The 21,439-nt window shown below is 37.7% G+C and overlaps 1 protein-coding gene across 1 annotated transcript in view; it reads left to right on the plus strand.

Annotated features, from left to right (window-relative positions):
* COG3 (component of oligomeric golgi complex 3) overlaps positions 1–21,439 on the plus strand; it is an 88,884-nt gene extending 67,445 nt beyond the window's left edge. Inside the window, exons 20-23 of the mRNA XM_028526402.2 lie at positions 1,784–1,859; positions 6,802–6,929; positions 9,450–9,548; positions 19,328–21,439. Of these exons, the coding sequence (XP_028382203.1) occupies positions 1,784–1,859; positions 6,802–6,929; positions 9,450–9,548; positions 19,328–19,357 (333 nt within the window). The 3' untranslated portion in view covers positions 19,358–21,439. The remainder of the gene's footprint in view (positions 1–1,783; positions 1,860–6,801; positions 6,930–9,449; positions 9,549–19,327) is intronic.

Raw genomic sequence — 21,439 nt, forward strand, 5'->3', positions numbered from 1 at the left:
GTATGTTTATATATTTATGTTTGAAATTTTGGGGGAGCAGTGCTAAAAACTCAATGACTTGCTTATTACTGTTTCAGTCAGAGGGGTCCAGAGCTCAGCTTTCCTGACTCAAAATGCTGTATTCTTTCTGTTATACCCCTGATCATCTAAGCCCTTCTTAAAAGTTTGTCTCAGGATGACTGCAGATGGTACAGCTCCTATGGAAAACAGTGTGGAGATTCCTTAAAAAACTAAAAATGGGTATACACATGACCCAGCAATTCCACTTGTGGGTATTTATCCAGAGAAAATGAAAACACTAATTTAATTTAAAAAGATATATGCACCCCTATGTTCATTGCAGCATTATTTATAATAGCCAAGATATGGAAGCCACATAGGTGTCCACTGATAGATGAATGGATGAAGAATAAAGATGTGGTATGTATTTATAATGGAATATTACACAGCAGTTTATAAAAGGATGAAATCTTGCCATTTGCGACAACATGGATGGGCTTTTGAGTTTGAGAGAGAATATCTGACCCAAAGGTTTTCTTATGAACCCCTACACCAGCACTAAACACAATCATGTTTCTGTTTTAGCATTATCTGATCTATAATCATATGTAGATTTTTTTTCAGGTAGTCAGTAGCATAGTTTATATGCACATCACCCTACTTCAGCCTTTCCAGAGGTAAGCTCAGGAGACCACAAGTAGCCACTATAAGGCCTTTCCAAGATTATATGGTCATGATGATCTAACAGTCAAATCTGAAATAGCAACCCAAACCAAGACCAAGCTATGCTGTGACTTTTAAAATCACATCTCAAAATGAAAAGTAAAGACATGAAGAAGAATTGAGTAACAGTAGGAAAGGGATGATTTTATATTTAAGCCAGTGTGAGCAAAGGCTTAGAGTGGTCCAGAAATAGGAACTTGGTAGAAATAGAGAGAAGGCTGGAGAGCTCTGAGCTAACATTATATGCTGTCTGTGTCTATCCTCTGCCTAAATATTTGTGCCCTTTATGAGAAATCTAAAGAGTTGGTGCTCACATTTTTCTAATGAGATTATCTAATCTCATGAACATGGCCTGGACCTTGGCACCTCACAGTCTATTTTTAAAAAATGTTTTATGCAGTTTCTGCCCCTCATCCTTCCCAGCTACACCTTAGCCCCACCATAATTTGCCATCTTAAGAACAGTCTTGTCCAAGAAGCTAACTACTTTTTTTGGTTTTGCTTCTCTGTACTGGTGCTGAGGAACCAAAAGAGAGATGAAGAGAGGGTGAGGATCCAACCCTGTACCTGTAACACTGGTTGGTTAAGTGTGCCTTTTGATGCCATTTGAAAATCTTATTTTTTTAAGTAACACTTTCTCTGCCTGATATAATAAAGAAAGGACCCTCTTGGTATATAAAGGAGATTTTGTCCAGCTCTTGACATTTTTCTCACAACATACGATAATCATTTAATATTAACATAACAGTCCACTTAAAAGAGAGGCTTGTTTTGTGTTAACATTTTTCTACATCCTCATTTTTGTCTCAGGTAGAGTTTCGGGTTGAATGTCCCAGGATGTTGTTATGGTTTTTTTCAAGACAATATATACCTTGAAATCACAAAAGAAGTTTTACTAAAATATTTTATAGTTGTAAAGGACTATATGATATGTATTTTCTTTGAGCATTGTATGTTTGATTATCATTATGTTTTAATAGGTTCAAATGGTGGTATGTTTCTTGAGAAAAGTACTGGTTTAATATGTCATCAGTGAAATGAAACTTTATCTCTTCTACTAGGTTTCAGCATTAAAAACAATGGCCAGTCAGGGAGGACCCAAGTACAGTCTCTCTCAGCAGCCTTGGGCACAACCAGGTATTCATATTTTACTACTTGGAATTTCTTTTCTTAGGATATTGATTGATTTCTATTTATATAGTCCTTGCTCTGACAGCTTGGAACTGGTTTCCTACTCTTAACTGTATTTTGGGTTAGTACAAGATGCAGTTTGAAGCTGGCAGGTCTTTATTGGCCAATACTACTTGCATTTCAACAAGCATTTCAAGAAAGGAAGAAAGGAAGCATTTAAAAAATACACACAAACACAGTTAAAATGTGGCTTAGATGGAAACACTTTGAGGCTGCTGGTTTCTGTATACCCGCTTTTCACTGTTACTTTGATACATACTGTATATGAGAGTATTTGTATCATAAGGAGAAAATGCTACTATTTTCAAGTATTATATGAAGGATATTGTACATTATTTGTTTCTCATTTTATGCAAATTATACCCTCTGTTTAATGTTTTAGAGTGTTTGAAAAAGGTTATAAAAATTTTGGTGTCATTTGGGAGTGGGCAGGCAATATTATTGTCTCACTGGCAGATATGCATCAGATGTTCCCAGTCTTACTCTTTCCTAAGTGTATGTTTTTTTGTGTGCTAAAAGGTTTTTATTTAAAATTTTTTTGTTTATTTTTTATTTATTTTTAAAAAATTTTTTTTAAAGATTTTTATTTATTTATTTTCAGAGAGGGAAGGGAGGGAGATAGAGAGAGAGAGAGAGAGAGAGAGAGAGAGAGAGAGAGAGAGAGAGAGAGAGAGAGAGAAACATCAATGTGCGGTTGCTGGGGGTTATGGCCTGCAACCCAGGAATGTACCCTGGCTGGGAATCGAACCTGGGACATTTTGGTTCCAGCCCGCGCTCAATCCACTGAGCTACGCCAGCCAGGGCTGTTTATTTATTTTTAGAGGGGAAGGGAGGGTGAAAGAGAGAGAAACATCAATGTGTGAGAGCTGAATCAGTTGGTTGCATCTTGCATGCCCCCAACTGGAGACCTAGCTTGCAACCCAGGCATGTGCCCCGACTGGGAATTGAACTGGTGACCTTGTGGTTCTCAGGCCAGTGTTCAATCCACTGAGCCACTCCAGCCAGGGCAAAAGTTTTTTTTTTGGTTTTGTTTTGTTTTGTCTTTAGCATTAGACATTAGGCATTTAAAATCATGACTAACTTTGTGGGTTATTTGGGTACATTTTGTGACATTTTAAGTTGCCATTAAACCAGAATAAATAGATTGAACTCAACAAATAGAAATTTTGTTAGATTGGTATTTTTGGCCTCCTGACTCATATTGTGATCGTGATTCTCTGAAACTAAAAAGGGTAAAATGGTGAAAGAATCAGTGTTTTAATTTACTGTGAGTAAGCTCTGTCCCAAGTTGGTAGGGAAGCTTTTTGCTGATAGTTGAGGGAGATCCAAAGGATGATTCTGGCTTAGCATCTATAAAGAATTAACTGTTGACAGGCATGTAATATGGAATTAAGTTTCTAATGTGATTGGTTTTCCGTATAAAAGAATGTTATATCTGTTAGGTATTTATTTTGGGAAAATGAATTGATGCTGTTCTAAAATTTTCAGTTATTATTTAATGCCTTATGTTGATTTGAAGTTGAACTAGAACTAAGAAGTTGAAAGAATTATCAATTGTATTTGAAAGGAAGGCAGGATTTTATTTCAAAAATTTGTCATGTGAACTTCATTGATGTCAATATAGGTTTGCATTGATTGGCTGTATTGGAAGTAACTTTGTGACATGCATGCTTTAGGCTTTGTGTTTACTGTATGAGATTGGAATCTTTGCCACCTTACTAAAGGAGAGAGAGCATACTTGTTGCTATAGTACATTCTGTCAGAATACAGAAAACCAGATTCTTTTACTGACAATGATGGCCTGGTGATGATCACCTGATTTGACCCCTCAAAGTCAGGAGCAGACTTTACGTTCATAATTCAGCATGGTTCCAAAAGAATTCTAATCATTTTTGGATTAATTGGGCCTTGGGCTCAACATTTTAGTCTTATAGAGCTTATTTAGAAATAGAAGCTGATTTTTTTTTGAATGTTACAAAAATGAAACTCTTGGGTGTAATCTTTTTTAAAATAGATAGTAACCAGCAAATAGGCATAGGCATATTTATATTTAATATAGCTAAGTCCGGGGACTTGATGCAGAGTGGGCCTTTGGAAAGATCCTCTTTCACTTAAAATAGAAGCTGCATTTTTTCAAGTGGAACCCTAATAGAACACCCAGTGTTGGGTGTATTGTGCTCGTAAGCATTACTAGAATTGTTGTTAATAAAGATGAAAGGAAACTAACAAAAGGACAGATTGAAATAGGGCTTGCTGTTTTCTTACTTAACTCTTTTTTTTTTTTCCTAACTGAGGAGATCTTGGTGAATAAAATTATGGCACTTCAGTTTACCTACTTGTATTTTCTGCTTAGCTGGTTGGGGCTATGGAGCTGCTTTTTCTTGATCTATAATACAGCAGACCCACAACTTGGCCCTGGCCAGATGTCTCCGTTTTTTGGAGTGTCGTTCCATGCACCAAAAGGTTGCAGGTTTGATTCCTGGTCAGGACACAGACATAGTCTGCAAGTTCAGTCCCTGATCAGGGTGCATCCAGAAGGCAACCAATTGATGTTTCTCTCTCATATCAATGGTTCTCTCTCTTTCCCCCTTTCTCTCTTTCTCTAAAAAATCAATGAACATATCCTTGGGTGAGCACTTTAAAAAAAAGAAGCAGCTCCCACGTAATATCAGAGAGATTTTTGGGCTTTTGAGGTGAGAACATCAAAAACAATTCAGGGACTTGCCTTGGGGCACTGGAAACCCAGGGTTACTGGTTCATGCAGATTTGATCAGGTTTCTGGGGGTCGTTTCATGATAAACTCACAGGAGATTGAGTTAAAATTTGGATGCCATTTTGTTATTTTACTCTGGGAAATATGTCTTTTCAGGAATTAGAGGAGATAGCTGTCCTCTTTACCCACAGGGTGTACAGTACAAGACCCCCAACCCCTGCCCAGTAGATGCCCAAAACCAAGAATGGTACTAAACCCTGTAAATATTATGCTTTTTCCTATACATACATGCACTTATGGCTTCTCTTTGGTATATCTGAATTGCCAGCATCACTGCTCTCGTGCTTTTAGGCCATTATTAGATAAAATAAAGGTTACTTGAACATGAGCATTGAGATACTGCAGTAGTCAAATTGATAATTGGGATGACTACTAAGTGACTAACAAGTGAATGCCATGTGAATACAGTGGACAAAGGAATGGTTCATTTCCTGGCTATGATGGTGAGAGTTTATCACAGAAAATGGTGTGTAATTTAAAAGTTATGAACTATTTATTTCTGGATTCTTTCATTTAATGTTTTTGGACTGAGGTTGACTGGGGGTAACTAAAACTGTGGAAAGGGAAACCTTGGATAAGGGAGAAGTAATGTACTTTTGTTACTGGGCTCCGCACACACCTTTTGGTGATCAAGGGCTCTGAAAACTGTCTTAGTGATCCTTGAAGTGTGTTGATGATAGAACCAGAGCCTATGGAATTAATTGTCTTAAAGGAGCTTTTATGCATTTTATGAAGAATAAGCAATTTCTATATTACTTGTTCTTTCTTCTTGAGAACATTGGCACTTTCTTACCCTGCTTTATACCACATCCCTCCTCAATTAAAAAAAAAAAAGGTTTTTTTAACATGATACAAAGTTTGAATTGCGAAAAAGTATAAAATGAAAAGTAATTCCATTCTCCACTTTCTAACTAGTTCTCTCAAAGGTAACCACTACTAATGGTTTCTCTCCCCAAATTATTTATGTATATGGCAGCATATGTGGACTTAAAACAGGTGGTACAAATAAGATTATACTGAAGTCCTTGCTTTTTAAACTTTATTCTGTGTCTTGTAGTCCTTTCTGTACTAGCCTATCCAGTTGTACCCATTCTGTTTAATAGATGCATAGAATATATTTCTAAAATTACTATTTCACATAGTAATTTTATTAATGATATTTTAATTATTTTCAGTTTTTGTTTTCCATACATTCTTTAATAAACGTCTCTGTACACCCATATTTTGGTATTTTGTGAGTACATCAAGGTAAATTTCTAGCAGTAGAAATGTTAAGTAAAAGAGTATATTTTCGATTTTAGTAGACATTGCCTAATACCCGTCTAAAGAAGTTGAACCAATTTGTACTCCCATCGTCAGTGGGTGAGGTCCCTACACCCCTGTCAAACATGGATATTCACAATCTTAATAATTTTTGCCAGTCTGAAAATATTTTAATACACCTTTTTTTAATTATGAGTGAGGTTGAACATCTTTGAAATTATTTTAATCAGTTTTTGTAGTTTTCTAGGTATTTTCCTTTTAAATACTTAATACAGTTTACTACTACTTTTCATTTTTATCTTTTCAGACACTGTATTTGGGCTACATAATTATTTTGGTTACAATGTTTTGGAATTCTGTTCCCTTTCTGATACAGTATAAGAATGTAACAAATGAATTTTTAGTTCCCATTAAATATGTGTGTATTTTCTGAATGGTCTTGTGAGGCAGAGTGAATCTCTTACTGAGAGCTAGTTTTGCAAATGAATAAATTCGATCATTGTGAAGTATTTATTACTAATGTCTCTCTGCAAATGGCTTTTTAGTTTACCTTAACACTTATCTCCAAATTCCAAAGGCATCAACCACATTAAAGGCCCAGTGAATGTCCTGAAACATGCTGGGGAATTCTTTTTCCTGCCTTAGCTCTAGGGATTAGAATTTTGTATTAGAAGATACTTGTTTACAGAGCTTGTGATTAAACTTGATAAGTAAATAAGAAAAGTGAAATAATTCTCTGGGGAAATAGTCTTTTCTTTTGCTATTTTTCCTCTCCCTTTATTCCCCTCTGAATTAAAATGGAAATGTTTCTTCTCTTTCTTTGTGACACTAATGAGGTTAATTTCTTTCCAGCAAAGGTCAGTGACCTTGTGACAAATGTCTACAAGACAATAAAAGTAAAGCTGCCTCTGACTTTGAGAAGTATGTCATTATACCTATCCAATAAAGATACCGAATTCATCTTGTTTAAACCTGTTAGGGTGAGTGTCATGATAATTTATTTGAATGTTTGCCACTCTCTTCAACTATTCTGACCTTGTCTACCATCTTACTCTTCCTGTGGATATTTAAAAATTATATACCTCTTCCTGTTGCTATATTATTCTAGTGAACTTGGCTAATAATCACTGTGATTCTTGAAAGGCCTACAAAGCTGGCATTTGTCTCATTGTACCTTTTTCCCACCCTCACTTTGTCTTAAATGCCTTTGGCACTAAGTTATCTTATATCTAAAAGTAGAAATTAGTAAATAAATAAATAGTTAGACCTTGCCATTGGATTTGTGGCCTAACACTCAAGACAGTAGCATTTCAGGAATTACGCCCTGTGGAGTATTCCTGGTGAGTAGTAGAAATAAATGGCTTGCAGTAGCCACTAAAGTATTAAATGTCAGAGCAAATTTAGAGCTCATAACTTCCAAGTTTGTGTTGAGCTCACATCCTTACCCAAAGTGTTGGTTGATTTTTTTAAAAGTACATTTTATGTATCTAGAAACTTAATTATCTTTTTTTTTTTTTATTTCAATCATTGTTCAAGTACAGTTTTCTCCCCCTACTCCCGTTCCAGCCCCTCCACCCAACCCTCCCCCCTTCCCTCCATTACCCCCCACCCTTAGTTTTTGTCCATGTGTCCTCCAAATTTGTTCCTGTAATCCCTACCCATTCCCCCCTGAAATTCCCTCTTCTCTCCCCTCTGGCCACTGTCAGACTATCCCCTATTTCAGTGTCTCTGGTTATATTTTGCTAGTTTTTTGTTTTGTTTTGTTTTGTTGTTTAGATTCCTGTTAAAGGTGATATCATGTGGTATTTGTCTTTCACTGCCTGGCTTGTTTCACTTAGCATAATGCTTTCCAGCTCCATCCATGCTGTTGCAAAGGGTATGAGCTCCTTCTTTCCTTCTGCTGTATAGAATTCCATTGTGTAAATGTACCATAGTTTTTTGATCCATTCATTTACTGATGGGCATCTAGGTTGCTTCCAGCACCTAGCTATTGTAAATTGTGCTGCTATGAACATCGGGGTGCAAAGGTTCTTTTGTATTGGTGTTTTAGTGTTCTTAGGATAGAGTCCCAGCAATGGAATTGCCGGGTCAAAAGGCAGATCCATTTTTAGTTTTCTGAGGAAGTTCCAAACTGCTTTCCATAATGGTTGTACCAGTCTGCAGTCCCACCAACAGTGCACTAGGGACCCCGTTTCTCCACAACCTCTCCAACACTTGTTGTTTGTTGCTTTGTTTATGATGGCCATTCTGACTGGTGTGAAGTGGTATCTCATTGTGGTTTTAATCTGCATCTCTCTGATGGCTAGCGATATTGAACATCGCTTCATGTGTCTTTGGATTTTCTGTATGTCCTCCTTGGAGAATTGTCTGTTCAAGTCCTTTGCCCATTTTTTAATTGGGTTACTTGTCTTCTTAGAGTGGAGTCGCGTAAGTTCTTTATATATTTTGGAGATTAAACCCTTGTCTGAGGTATCATTAGCAAATATGTTTTCCCATACAGTTGGTTCTCTTTTTATTTTGATACTGTTTTCCTTAGCTATGCAAAAGCTTTTAATTTTGATGAGGTCCCATTTGTTTATTCTTTCCTTTATGTCCCTTGCTCTAGGAGACAAGTCAGCAAAAAAGTTTCTGCGTGAAATATCTGAGATTTTCCTACCTACGTTCTCTTCTAGGACTTTAATGGTGTCACGCTTTATATTTAAGTCTTTTATCCACCTTGAATCTATTTTTGTATATGGTGTAAGTTGGTGCTCGAGTTTCATTTTTTTGCACGTAGCTGTCCAGTTCTCCCAACACCATTTGTTGAAGAGGCTATTTTTATTCCATTTTATGTTGCTGCTTCCTTTGTCCAATATTAATTGACCGTAGAGGCTTGGGTTTATTTCTGGGCTCTCTGTTCTGTTCCATTGGTCCATGTGCCTGTTTTTATGCCAGTACCAGGCTGTTTTGATTACAGTGGCCTTGTAGTATAGTTTAATGTCAGGTATTGTGATTCCTCCTACTTTACTCTTCTTTCTCAAAATTGCAGCAGCTATTCGGGGTTGTTTATGGTTCCATATAAATTTTTGAAGTGTTTGTTCTATGTCTGTGAAATATGCCATTGGTACTTTAATCGGTATTGCATTGAATGTGCAGATTGCTTTTGGTAGTATGGACATTTTAATGATATTAATTCTTCCAATCCATGAACACGGTATATGTTTCCATTAGAAACTTAATTATCTTTTGTGTGAGAAATGCTGCTGAAGATTCTCTGGGGGGATAGGGCTTGCCATGGTTTGGTTTTTCAGGAAGTGTTATATGAGTCTTGGTTGGGTTGTGCTAGCATGTGAAATATTAAGTGCAAACTATATGTCTTTGGTAATCCTGTGAAAGATACATTTCCTCTACTTGTTTTGTCAGTTATTATTATGATTTACCATTCTTAGTGCTTAATGTTTAAGGTGACTGCATATGTTTTTAGTGGCTCATTTAATATGATTGCCTCTTCTCTTTCTAAGAATAATGTTCAGCAAGTCTTCCAGAAGTTCCATGTTTTGTTAAAGGAAGAGTTCAGTCCTGAAGATATCCACATCATTGCTTGTCCTACCATGGAACAGGTAATCCACAGTCTTAAGATCCTTGTTACTTTTATAACCTCTTATTTTACTTGAGTAATGTATTTGAGTAACTGTTTTTAGTTTTAATTTTAGAAATTGTACAGTATTGTATTCTGATGTTCAAACTTTGTCAAGTTTTTGGTGATGATTTTAGAATTTCCATTTGCTTTTTAATTCTTTCTAATATTGCAGATTGTTGTGTTTAAGATGAATGAACTATTTGAAAGATTCAAATAATGGTGTTTAGGTTGCTGAAAAATGTTGTTTGTAATATGCATGATTTGAGACCCACATTTCAAATGAAAAAAAAAAAGAAAGTTATTTTAGAGATAAGATGGTAGAAGTGTTAGTGTTCTCTCTTCTTCCTAAGTTTAAAAAACTGAATATAGATCAGTTTGTGTTTACTATTATTAATTAATTCAGTTCAATCAGCAAGCTTTTATGAGAACCTATTATGTATTATGAGTAAGTAGGCTGCTGCTATGGGTAATATTTAAGTTTAGTATATGGTCAAAACTAGAGAATCTGGGGAAAAGTGATAAGGTTGATGAGAACCTAATTAGAATGAGTGGAGAGTGGGACAAGAGATGTTTGAGGCAGAGAGTGTGGGTAAGTCTTTTGAGGGATTTTTCTGTGTGTGCAGAGAATAGATGGAGTGTTAACTGGAGGAGAAATGAGTCATGTTTTTATTGAGGTATAATTCATGTGCCATAAAATTAACCGTTGAAAGTGGGTAGTTCATTGGTTTTTAGTATATTCACTAAATTATGCTAGCATCACCAGTGTCTAATTCCAGAATATTTTAATCTCCCCCAAAAGAAATCCCATACCCATTAGCAGATTCTTTATTCTCCACTCTTCTACTTAATCTGCTTTTTGTCTCCATGGATTAGTCTATTCTGAATATTTCGTTATATGGAATCCCATAACACTCGGCCTTTTATGACTGTCTTTTTTCTCATAGCATAATGTTTCCAAAGCTTATCCGTGTTTTTTTTTAGGGCTGTATATATTCATTTTTATGGCTATAGGGATCATATTTTAAACAGATATCTCTGTAGTTCTGGGGTTATGCAATTAATAGACTTTTTAATAAGTCATCTGAAGTAATTCTCTTCTGCGATCATGCTATTAACTATAATATACTTAGGTTTATTTTCAAAATTTAGAACTATATTTACCCATTTTCTGAGATGTCTTTTTTCTCATTACAGTTCTCTCCCTGTAGATACCAATTTTTGTTACTGAATTATAGACAACTTTTTATTTGTGATTGTTATTAGCCTTTTTTAAATTTTTAAAGATAGGCAGAAAATGCATGTTTGTATGTTCATGGGGAAGATCCAAAGAATGGGAAAAATCAATGCTGGAAAAATGTCCTTGAGTACAGAAGGGGGATGGAATCTCAGGAACAGTTGGAGGGTGGAGCCTTTGTTCAGTGTATGGTGGTTCAGTTACGGAAAAGGAGAGAAAGCTGAATGGGGGGGCACACATGTGGGGAGGTAGTAAATATGATGGGAGCTCATGGAAGCTGTCTTCTGTGTCCTTCACATGTGTGAATGAGACTGAAAGGAAGGTCAGCACTGAAGGTGAGGAGTTGCTAATGATATGAGGAGGAAGGCTCAATTGAGTTTAGTGATTACAATCCAAGAGAGATCATTCAACATACTTGTCTAGTTTTTTCTCTAGTCATAGTAGGTTGCATGAATATAAATGGGGAGTAGCAGGGTAGGGCTTACCAAGAACACAGTTTCAAAGCTCTAACTTGACTATTGCCAATGAGATACACATTTTAGTGAATGTGTGTATATGTGCACAGATATATATTTACTTGTAACTTAAAAGGTTTACAGTATGTGCAACAAAGTTGCTTTGTTTTGTGTTTCTGTTCATTGTTGTTTTGAACCACTAATTATTTTCATGATATACCAGTGGGTTGCAACCTACACTTTGAAAAATACTAGTAGATCTGGTCAAGATGGGGGTATAGGTAAGTAAACACAGCTTTCCTTCTCGCACAACCACATCAAAATTACAACTAAAGAACAATCATCACTCAGAACCATCAGAAATCAAGTTGAATGGAAGTCTGACAACTGCAGAATTAAAGAAACCACATCCATCCAGACTGATAGGAGGGGCAGAGATGTGGAACAGGCTGGGCCCAAATCCATGTGTGGTGGATAAAATACAGGAGGAATCTCTCAGTACAGAGGAGTGTCAGGCTCACACCAGGTACCCCATAACTTCTAGCTGCAAAAACCAGCACGGATTGAATCAGTAGAAAAAACTCCTGAAGTCCCAGGCAGTTCTTCTTAACCCCACACACACTTACAGACTCACTCCCACTGGGCTCAAGCACTGCAGTAGCAGCTTGCAAGGCAGCAGTGGCATACATCGAGGAACTAAAGGGTCTAACATCCAGGTGAGAACTGGGGGACAGCTTTCTCCCCTCCTAGACAGAGAGGTGACACAGACCATTGCCCCTTTTCTGAACCCTCCTCCCAAAGACCCACAGAACCAGAAGGCAGGTGCCACATCAGAGACTCCATCAACCTCACTAACACTGTTTGCCCTGCCTTGGACACCCCCCGAGACTCTGTCCCACCCAACGTGCAGGCCCACCTGAACTGTAACATGACTCTTCCATATGAATGACCAGTCTTGGCTCATGCTTCACAATTTCCTAAGTCCTCTCAAACAAGAAACAGCCAGCCTCAGTGAGCCCCCAACCCCAGTAGCTCTTACTAAGTGGCCCCAGGACAATCTAGATTCACAGCTTGGCTTTACCTGGGAATTTTCAAGTCCAGCAAAAGTAGCAGCCACCTCGGATTACTTTATAGCTCATGTAGGCTGGCCCCAAGCAAAACACAGGTGAGGACTGACCTTGGCAGCACTATCCTGGAAACTGCAAACTCTGTGCAACCAGTGTACAGCTACCGACCATGTCAGAGCACCACCATGCTGCCCCTGCACAGCTGATCCTCCATAAAGGGTGGAGGTTGGCAGTTAGTGGTCATAGCCAGTCCTTGAAGCTGACTGGTCTGGGCAAATCCCTCCCACTGACCTGCCAATAGCAATCAAGGCTCAACTATAAGAGGGTGTCCTCAGTTCACACAAAGCACCTTGAGTGCCCAGCTTGGGTGATAGGTGAGACTGTGCCATTGGACCCTACAGGACACCTACTACATTAGGCCACACTATCAGGACAGGTGTCATAGCAACTCTACCTAATACATAGAAACAAACAAAGGGAGACTGCCAAAATGAAGAGACAAGAAACATGGCCCGCAGGGAATAAGAAGCATAATTGGTAAGTACAAAATAGACAGAGGGAGGTTAAGAATAATATAGAAAATGTAGAAGTCAAAGAACTTACATGTATGATTTATGGACCTGAACTAAGTGGGTGGGAGGGGGGTGCAGGGCAGATGGCAATAAATGGGGGTGGGGAAGGGAATAGGACAACTATAATAGCATAATCAATAAAATATATTTAAAAGAAAAAATGGCCCAAATGAAAGAATAGATCAAAACTCCAGAAAATAACGAAACAAAAGGGAGATGAGCAGTCTGTCAGATACAGAGTTGAAAGCACTGGTTATAAGGATGCTCAGGGAACTTAGCAGAAAGCTCAACAGTGTAAAAAAGATCCAGTCAGAAATGAAGGATACATTAATTGAAATAAAGAACAATTTGCAGGAGATATAACAGTAGAGTGGATAAAGCCAAGAATGAAATCAATGAATTAGAACATGAGGAAGCAAAAAACAACCATTCAGAACCACAAGAGAAAAAAAGAATCCAAAAAAAAAAAAAAACCCCCAACAGGGTAGTGTTGGCAGTTTCTGGGACAACTTTAAGCATACCAGCATTCACATAATAGGTGTGCCAGAAGGAAAAGAGAAAGAGCAAGACATTGGAAAACTATTAGAAAAAACAATGAAAGAAAACTTCCCTAATTTGGTGAAGGAAATAGTCATGCAAGTCCAGGAGGCACAGAGTCCCAAACAAGATAGATGCAGAGGGACCCACTCCAGACACATCATACTTAAAATGGCAAAGGTTAAAGATAAAGAGAATCTTAAAAGCAGCAAGAAAAAAGCAGTTAGTTACCTATAGATGAGTTCCCATAAGACTGTCAGCTGACTTCTCAAAGGAAACTTTGCAAGCTAGAAGGAAGGACTTGCAAGAAATATTCAAAATCATGAAAAGCAGAGACCTATATCCAAGATTGCTCTACCCAGCAAAGGTATCACTTAGAATCAAAGGGCAATAAAGAACTCAGACAAGTAAAAACTAAAGGAGTTCATCATCACGAAACCATTATATGAAATGTTAAAGGGACTTATTTAAGAAAAAGATCAAAACTATGAACAATAAAATGACAATAACTACATATTTATCAACAACTGAATGTAAAAACCTAAGCAAACAAGAACAGAGACATAATCATGGAGAGTGTTTTTAATGGGTGAATGGTGGAATGGGCGAAGAGGTGAGAGGATTAAAAAGTACTAATATGTACTTACAGAATAGCCATGAGGATATAAGTACAGTGTAGGAAATAGAGTAGCCAAGGAATTTATACACATGACCCGTGGGCATGAAAAATGTTGTGTGGATTGCCTGAGAGGAGGGGGTACTGGGTAGAGGGGGAAGAGGGGAAAAAATTGGCACAACTGTAATAGTATAATCAGTAAAATATAATAAAAATAAGAAAAATACTAACAGACAACACAATTCTCTCTGTGCTTTGATCATCTTTTAGAACTGTTATATTTTCTAAATAATAGTAATAGCTGGTATTATTCACTGCTGCCAAGTACTCTTCTAAGCATTTGACATGTATCATCTCACTCAATCTTTTTTTTAAGATTTTACTTTATTTATTTTTAGAGAGAGGGGAAGGTAGGGAGAAAGAGAGGGAGAGAAACATCAATGTGCAGTTGCCTCTCGTGTGCCTCCTCCTGGGGACCTGGAGGTCAACCCAGGCATGTGCCCTGACTGGGATTTGGACCAGCGACCTTTTGATTCGTGAGCTGGCACTCGGGCCACTGAGCCACACCAGCCAGGGCTTATCTCACTCAGTCTTCACTTGCCCCTTCTATATTTGTGCCATTTTCCTGATGAAACTTTGGCCTTACTGTGGCCTTGAGAGTTAAGTTACTTTGCCAACAGCTATTTAGTAGGAACCAGAACCTTGTATTTCCACTTCATGGATTTCTCTTCCATTTTAAGTTTTCTTGGAAATGGAGTGTTTGTGACTCATTTTCTTTTTTAAATATTGAATTTATTGGGGTAACACTGGGTAATGAAATTATATAAGTTTCGGGTATGCAGCTCTATAATACATCAACTGTATATTGTATTGTGTGTTTACCATACCAAGTCAAGTTTCCTTTCAATTAACCATTTCCTTAAGACCCAATATATGGCAGTATAGATGAGTCCTGACTTATAAAGGTTTGGCTTTATGGTAGTGTGAAAGTGATATGCATTCAGTAGAAACTATAGTTGGAATTTTTAAAAAATTATATTTTATTGTTATGCTGTTATAAGTGTTTCGTTTTCCCCCCTTAACTCCCCTCCACCCAGCCTCCCACAAACTCCCTCAGTCAATCCCCACACTCTTGTACATGTCCCTTAGTCCTGCATATACCATATTTTGCCACATATAATGCACACTTTGTTGCCTAAATTTTTGAGGGAAAAATAAGGATACACATTATACATGCGTAGTACTAACACTGTATCTATATAAATGTTTTTAATTCTTTTATTTATGCTTATGTGTTAAAAGTATAACTCTAAAAAGCAATTAATTATGTTTATATACAAGACATTACCCCGGAATATGTTAATCAGTTTTGTTTCTAAAAGTAAATAATTAAAAAATTAAAATGAAATATTCTTGAAAGTTTGGGCCAAAAACGTGGGTACTCATTATACACAGCAAAATACGGTATGTTCTTTGGCTACTCTATTCTTTATGCTGTACTTACATCTCTGTGACTATTTTGTAACCAATTTGTACTCTTAATCCCTTCACCTTTTTCACCCAACCTCCCGATCCCCTTCCCATTTGGCAACCATCAAAACTTTGTCTGTATCTATGATTCTGTTACTGTTCTGCTTGTTTGTTTATCAACACTCAAGTGTTAATAGATATGCATTGTCATTTTATTGTTTATAGTTTTGATCTTCTTAAAGAAGACCCTTTAACATTTCATATACTGGTTTGGTGGTGGTGAACTCCTTTAGCTTTTTCTTGTTTGGGAAGCTCTTATCTGTCATTCAATTTTAAATGATAGCTTTGCTGGGTGGAATACTCTTGGTTTGTAAGTCCCTGCTTTACATCACTTTGAATATTTCTTGCCAATCCCTTCTAGCCTACAAAGTTTCTTTTGAGAAGTCAGCTGATAGTCTTATGGAAGCTCCCTTGTAGGTAGCTTACCACTTTTTTCTTCCTGCTTAGAAGATTCTCTCTTTGTCTTTAACCTTTGGCATTTTAATTATGATGTATCTCGGTTTGGGCCTCTTTGGGTCCATCTTGTTTGGGCATCTCTGTGCTTCCTGGACTTGTATGTCTATTTCCTTCACCCAGTTTAGGGATGTTCTGTCATCATTTTTTCAAATAGATTTCCAATTTCTTCCTTTCTTTTTTTCCAGCACCTCCATGATGTGAATGTTGGTATGCTTGAAGTTGTCTCACAGGCTCCTTACAATAGCCTCATTTTTTTTTCTTGGATTATTGTTTCTCTAGCTGTTCTGACTGGTTGTGTTTTGCTTCCCTATATTCCAAATCATTGATTTGATTTTGGCTTCAACACTTCTATTATTGATTTCTTGTAAATTGTTCTATATTTCAATTAATGTATCCTTTATTTCTGACTGGATCTCCTTTACACTGTTGAGGTGCCCACTAAGTTCCTTGAGCATCCTTATAACCATAGTTTTCAACTGTGTATCTGATAGATTGATTGTTTATGTCCCTTTTGTTTAGTTATTTTTCTGGAGTTTTGATCTCTTCTTTCTTTCGGGCCATGTTTCTTTGTCTCCTCATTTTGGCAGCCTCACTGTGTTTGTTTCTATTTATTAGGTAGAGCTGCTATGACTCCCTGTTTTGGTAGCATGGCCTAATAGTAGGTGTCATGTAGTGGCACAGTCTCCCATATCACCCAAACTGGGTGCTCATGGTGTGCTCACTGTGGGATGTGTTCACCTTTCTCTTGTAGTTGAGCCTTGATTGTTGTTGGCACGTCCAAGGTCAGCCATGACCTATATTTTGTCCAGTGTCACATAGCACAATCTACAAAGTGATCTGCGAGTGACTGCTTCTTGTGCTCTATTTGGAGGTGTCCAGGTGAGGCCATGCTGTGAACCAAGGCTGGTTGCTGCTAGTGTGAGGCCTGGGGTAACTTAGAGGTGCAAGATTTGCTGAAGTTAGATGCTGCTTGTTTGAGAGAATTTAGTAAAATCTGAAGCATGAGCCAAGAGAAACCATTTGTATGGAAAAGCCACTGGGAACAGCTTGGGTGGTGTATGAAAATTGGGTGGGGCAAAGTCTCAGGAATCACCAGGGTGGGGCAAACAGTGTAAGCCAGGCTGATGTAGTCTCATATACCCTGCTGGCTTTGTGGCTTTATGTGGGGAGGGCTCAGAAAAGGAACAGTGGTCTCTGACAGCACTTCTGTCTGAGAGAGAGCTGCTTCTCAGTTCTCCCCCTGATGCCAGAAAGTTGACTTCCTTCACATATGTCTTTGGTGCCTTACAAGCTGCTGCCCCTGCACAGTGGCACAGAGGGAGTGAATTGGAGTGAGTCTATGCATGGGTCCTTTAAGAGGATTACTTGGGACTCCAAAAGTTGGTCTTCCACAGCCTCAGTCCTCACTGGTTTTTACAGCTGGTGTTATGAAGACTTATATTCCTGGCATTGGATCCCTGGGCCAGGGGACCTGGTGTGGTGGGGCTGGGACTCCCTGAGATATCCCTCTTGATTTTTATCCCCCATATGTGGTTGTGGGACCAGCCTGTGCTGTGTCTGTGTCCCTCCTGTTGGTCTTGATATGGTTTCTTCCGTAATTTCATAGTTGTTGGACTTCATTCAGCTCAATTTCTGATGGTTGTTCTATAGTTTTAATTTTGATGTGGTGTGAGGAGGCGAGCTGTGTTTACCGACACCGCCATCTTGACCAGGACCCTATACTTGGAATTTTGTATTTCACTCTTTTCCTGGGCTAGAGATACGCGGTATAATACTCTCTCATGATGCTGGTCAGGGTGGTGAGCGACAGGTCCCAGATTACAAGGGGAAACAACTGATATTCTATTCTGTGTTCATTGTATTAGATGATTTTCCCACTGTAAGGTAATGTGAGTGTTCTGAGCATGTTTAAGGTAAATTAGGCTAGCTGTGATGTTTGGTAAATTAGGTGTATCAAATGCATTTTGACTTACAGTATTTTCAACTTACAGTGGGTTTATCAGGACATAACCCCATCATAAGAATCATCTGAACAGATATTTTTGTAACTTAATTTTGTTACAATTTCAAACTTAGAGAAAAATGCAAGCATGGTAATAAGGTACTGGACCCAGTTGTTTGCACCATTTGTTTTATCGTTGTTCCTTTCTCCCTTTCCTCTCCCTCCCTGCCCTTCTTTTAAGTTATTTGAAAGGAAGTTGGGAGACACTTGTGCCCCACTCCTTAGAAATATTTCAGTGTACTTCCTGAGAACAAGGAATTCTTTTAATCTACTCCAGCGCAATTGTCTAAACAGAAAGTGTAACATTGTCACTGTTATCTGATCAACAGTCTATATTGAAATTTCCTCAATTTTCCCAGTAGCGTCCTTTACAGGTAGATACGTTTCCCCAGGCCAGGATCCAGTCCTGGAGCTTGCTAAGTGTCACATCTCTGTAGTTCCTTTTACTCTAGAAGCATCTCTACAGCCTTTTTTGGGGCTTTCTTTACCTTGACAGGCCAGTTATTTTGTAGAATGTCCTCAATTTGGAGTTGTCTTTTTTCTCATCACTAGATCTAGGTTTTGTGTTTTGGCCAGGAAAAACAAAGGTGATTTTGTGTCCCTCTCACTGGAAGTATAAATTGATAAAAGAGGTTATGAGGTGGTTATTTTTATTATCAAAATGGTTTGTACTTTATAGAAGGGCTCACTGTCATCTTTATTTAACTGCAAATCTTGCTAAGGCCTGGGTGACAATTTGTGGTGTGCAGACTGATATTTTCCCCACCCTTGTCACCATGGTGGGTTGCTCTGGTTTTCTGGCCAGCTCTGTGTCACAACTTCTCTATAGAGTGGGCAGGGTGGTCCTGGGTTCAGTAAGAGCGTGTGAGCTGAAATTCACTTGTCATGCCTGTTCTTATGCTTTTAAGAGTCATTTAAAAATTTGAGTGACTTACAACTTTTCTCAAAACACACTGCATAGAAAAAGGTGAAATTGATTATTTAGATGTATTTCTGTCCCTTATCTGTGTTGGTATATAGTTTTTTATAGTATCTTCATTGGAATCCAGATAACGTGAGGGTCTAGATTACATAATGGAGTGTAATAACTAGCCTTCACAGGCCTCCATGAAACTCAGTGCCCAGTGGCAGCTTCGGAAATCAAATCAGCACTGTGGGTCCAGTTTATGCCATGTTTCCTGGTCTCTTAAAAGTCTTAGTCTTTTCCTCTCATTTTGTGTCTGAAGAAAAACAACTTTTCTTATGGTATTCCACAGCAGAACTAACGTAGCTTTTCACGTTGCTTTTCAGGTCAACCTCCTGCTGTCAGTTTGTAAATAACCTGGCCAGGCCAGTCGGGCAGTGCTTGAAAATAGTCTGCAGGAGTGGCTGAAAGGTCATGAGACCTGCAGGACACTTGAGGAATTGTGGGTAGGAATGTCCCTGAGAACCACACAAGAGTGCTACTCATTGCTGACTACAGAATGAAATATAAGGAGAGTGTTTAAAAATTGGTGTTTCGCTTTTAAAACATAAAAATGCCAAGATTAATGTATGAGCAGCAATAACTGCATCATTAAATGGTTTCAAGAAATGTAAGTTTTTAAGAGGTAACTTTGGTGAGCATGCAGCGAGATGGTTCTTAGCAAAAGATGTGCAATGAAAATAAGTTGCAGTAGGTAGAGCAGAGAAGAATTTTATGGAAACACAGTTAATTAGAAAGCTTCTCAAGTAAGGTTTGTTAAAGTATACAACACTGCAACACTTCTAACCACTGAGCAAGCATTCCACAGTGACTGTTTTTTGACTTCCAGAAATGTTATTTCTACACTCAATGTAATGTTTCTCCTATCACTTTGAAGTTTAGTTTGGAGTAGATTGGATGCTTCTGAGAACACATTCTGGTTTCCTGGGAATTCAGGGTGTTATCTTCCTGTGTCTTTAAAAATTTTTTTATTATTGTTTGAATATATTGGGGTGACATTGGTTAATAACAGGTTTTAAGTATACAATTCTATAATATATCTATACACTGCATTGTGTTCTCACCACCCAAAGTCAGGTCCCTTTTTGTCACCATTTATTCCCCTTTTGCCTTCTTCTACTTCCCCCAACCCCTTTTTCCTGTGTTTTTGATGTGAGTGAGTTCCAAGATGCAAGGACCTCATGTAAGGTTCCCAAGGAATACAGATACTATATTCCCAGATATACAGATACAGTATCTATTCCTTGGATTGCTTAGGTATAGAATGTTCAAGAGCAGGAAGCTGCATTCTCTTCACAGGTGGTGTCTTTAGTAAGAATCTTCATGGTGCTGCAGTTGGCATTTGTAATTGAGAAGTACCAGTTAAGGTGTGTTAATCTGGTACATAAAGGAGAGGAGGAAACCTGATGACTAGTGTATCTCCTGTGTGAAGGTCAGGGTTGCCAGCCTTCTGTACACTGCCTTCAGTTTTAGTAGTTCTTTGAAGAGCAAACACTTTCAAGTCCTGTATATTCAGTGGCTATGCTGTGTGCCTGCTACAGTGAGTAAGTTTTACTAACAAAGACAAGGAGGGTGAAGATGGACCACCCCTAAAACCTGCCACACTATATCAAGGCTCACCAAATAAATTATTCACTTCTGTGAGATGTCCTACAAATAGCTATTTCCTTATGGGGTTGGTTTTGCCTTTGACATCATAGAAAATGTAGCTTGGTTTTGGTTCAAAAGGAATTTTGTGAGTTATTCCAACACTAACCTAGAGATGGAACATTGGTGAGTGTTCTGGAATGTAGCCAGCATCCCCTTAAACCAGACCCTGAGTGTGTAGATAGGTTACATGTCTGTCATTTTAAACAGGTCACTTGTTTTCAGCTCACTTTAAATTGGTATTGGATGTTGTTTAATAGAGCTTAATACTCTATTTTGGGAACGTAGAAAGTAAAGAGGGTTTATATTCATTCACTGACATGAAACAAATGAAATAGAAAGATTGGATTTACTTCCACCTAGTATTTAAAATACAAGTTTAATGAAATAAACTGTAAAATACCTATTTTTGTGTATTATATTGTATATTTGATTTTTAAAAAGCCTTTCCAAAGAAATGAGGGCATGATTATTGTACTATAGTATGATTGATTTAATTTGTTGTACGGAGCAGAGTGTGTTCTTAAGAAGAAGTGTTTGACAGCACTTGGTCTTGTGTTGAATCTTTTGTTTCTGAAACACTCAAATACCTTACAAAATGCTGAGTAGGTGATAGTGGTCCAACTTATTTGCTAAATTAATATTTGTTTAAATCTGTACAGTTTCAAGTGTTTACTCATATAAAGAGTGTACATACTTTTAAATAATTTAAGAGCCTTTATATTATTTGGCTAGAAATTGCTGTTTTTAAAAATGTGAATTTTTTAAAAAATAAAGATTTTTGCTTCCTA

Source organism: Phyllostomus discolor, chromosome 11 (genome assembly GCF_004126475.2).
Source record: "Phyllostomus discolor isolate MPI-MPIP mPhyDis1 chromosome 11, mPhyDis1.pri.v3, whole genome shotgun sequence".
NCBI lineage: Eukaryota > Metazoa > Chordata > Mammalia > Chiroptera > Phyllostomidae > Phyllostomus > Phyllostomus discolor.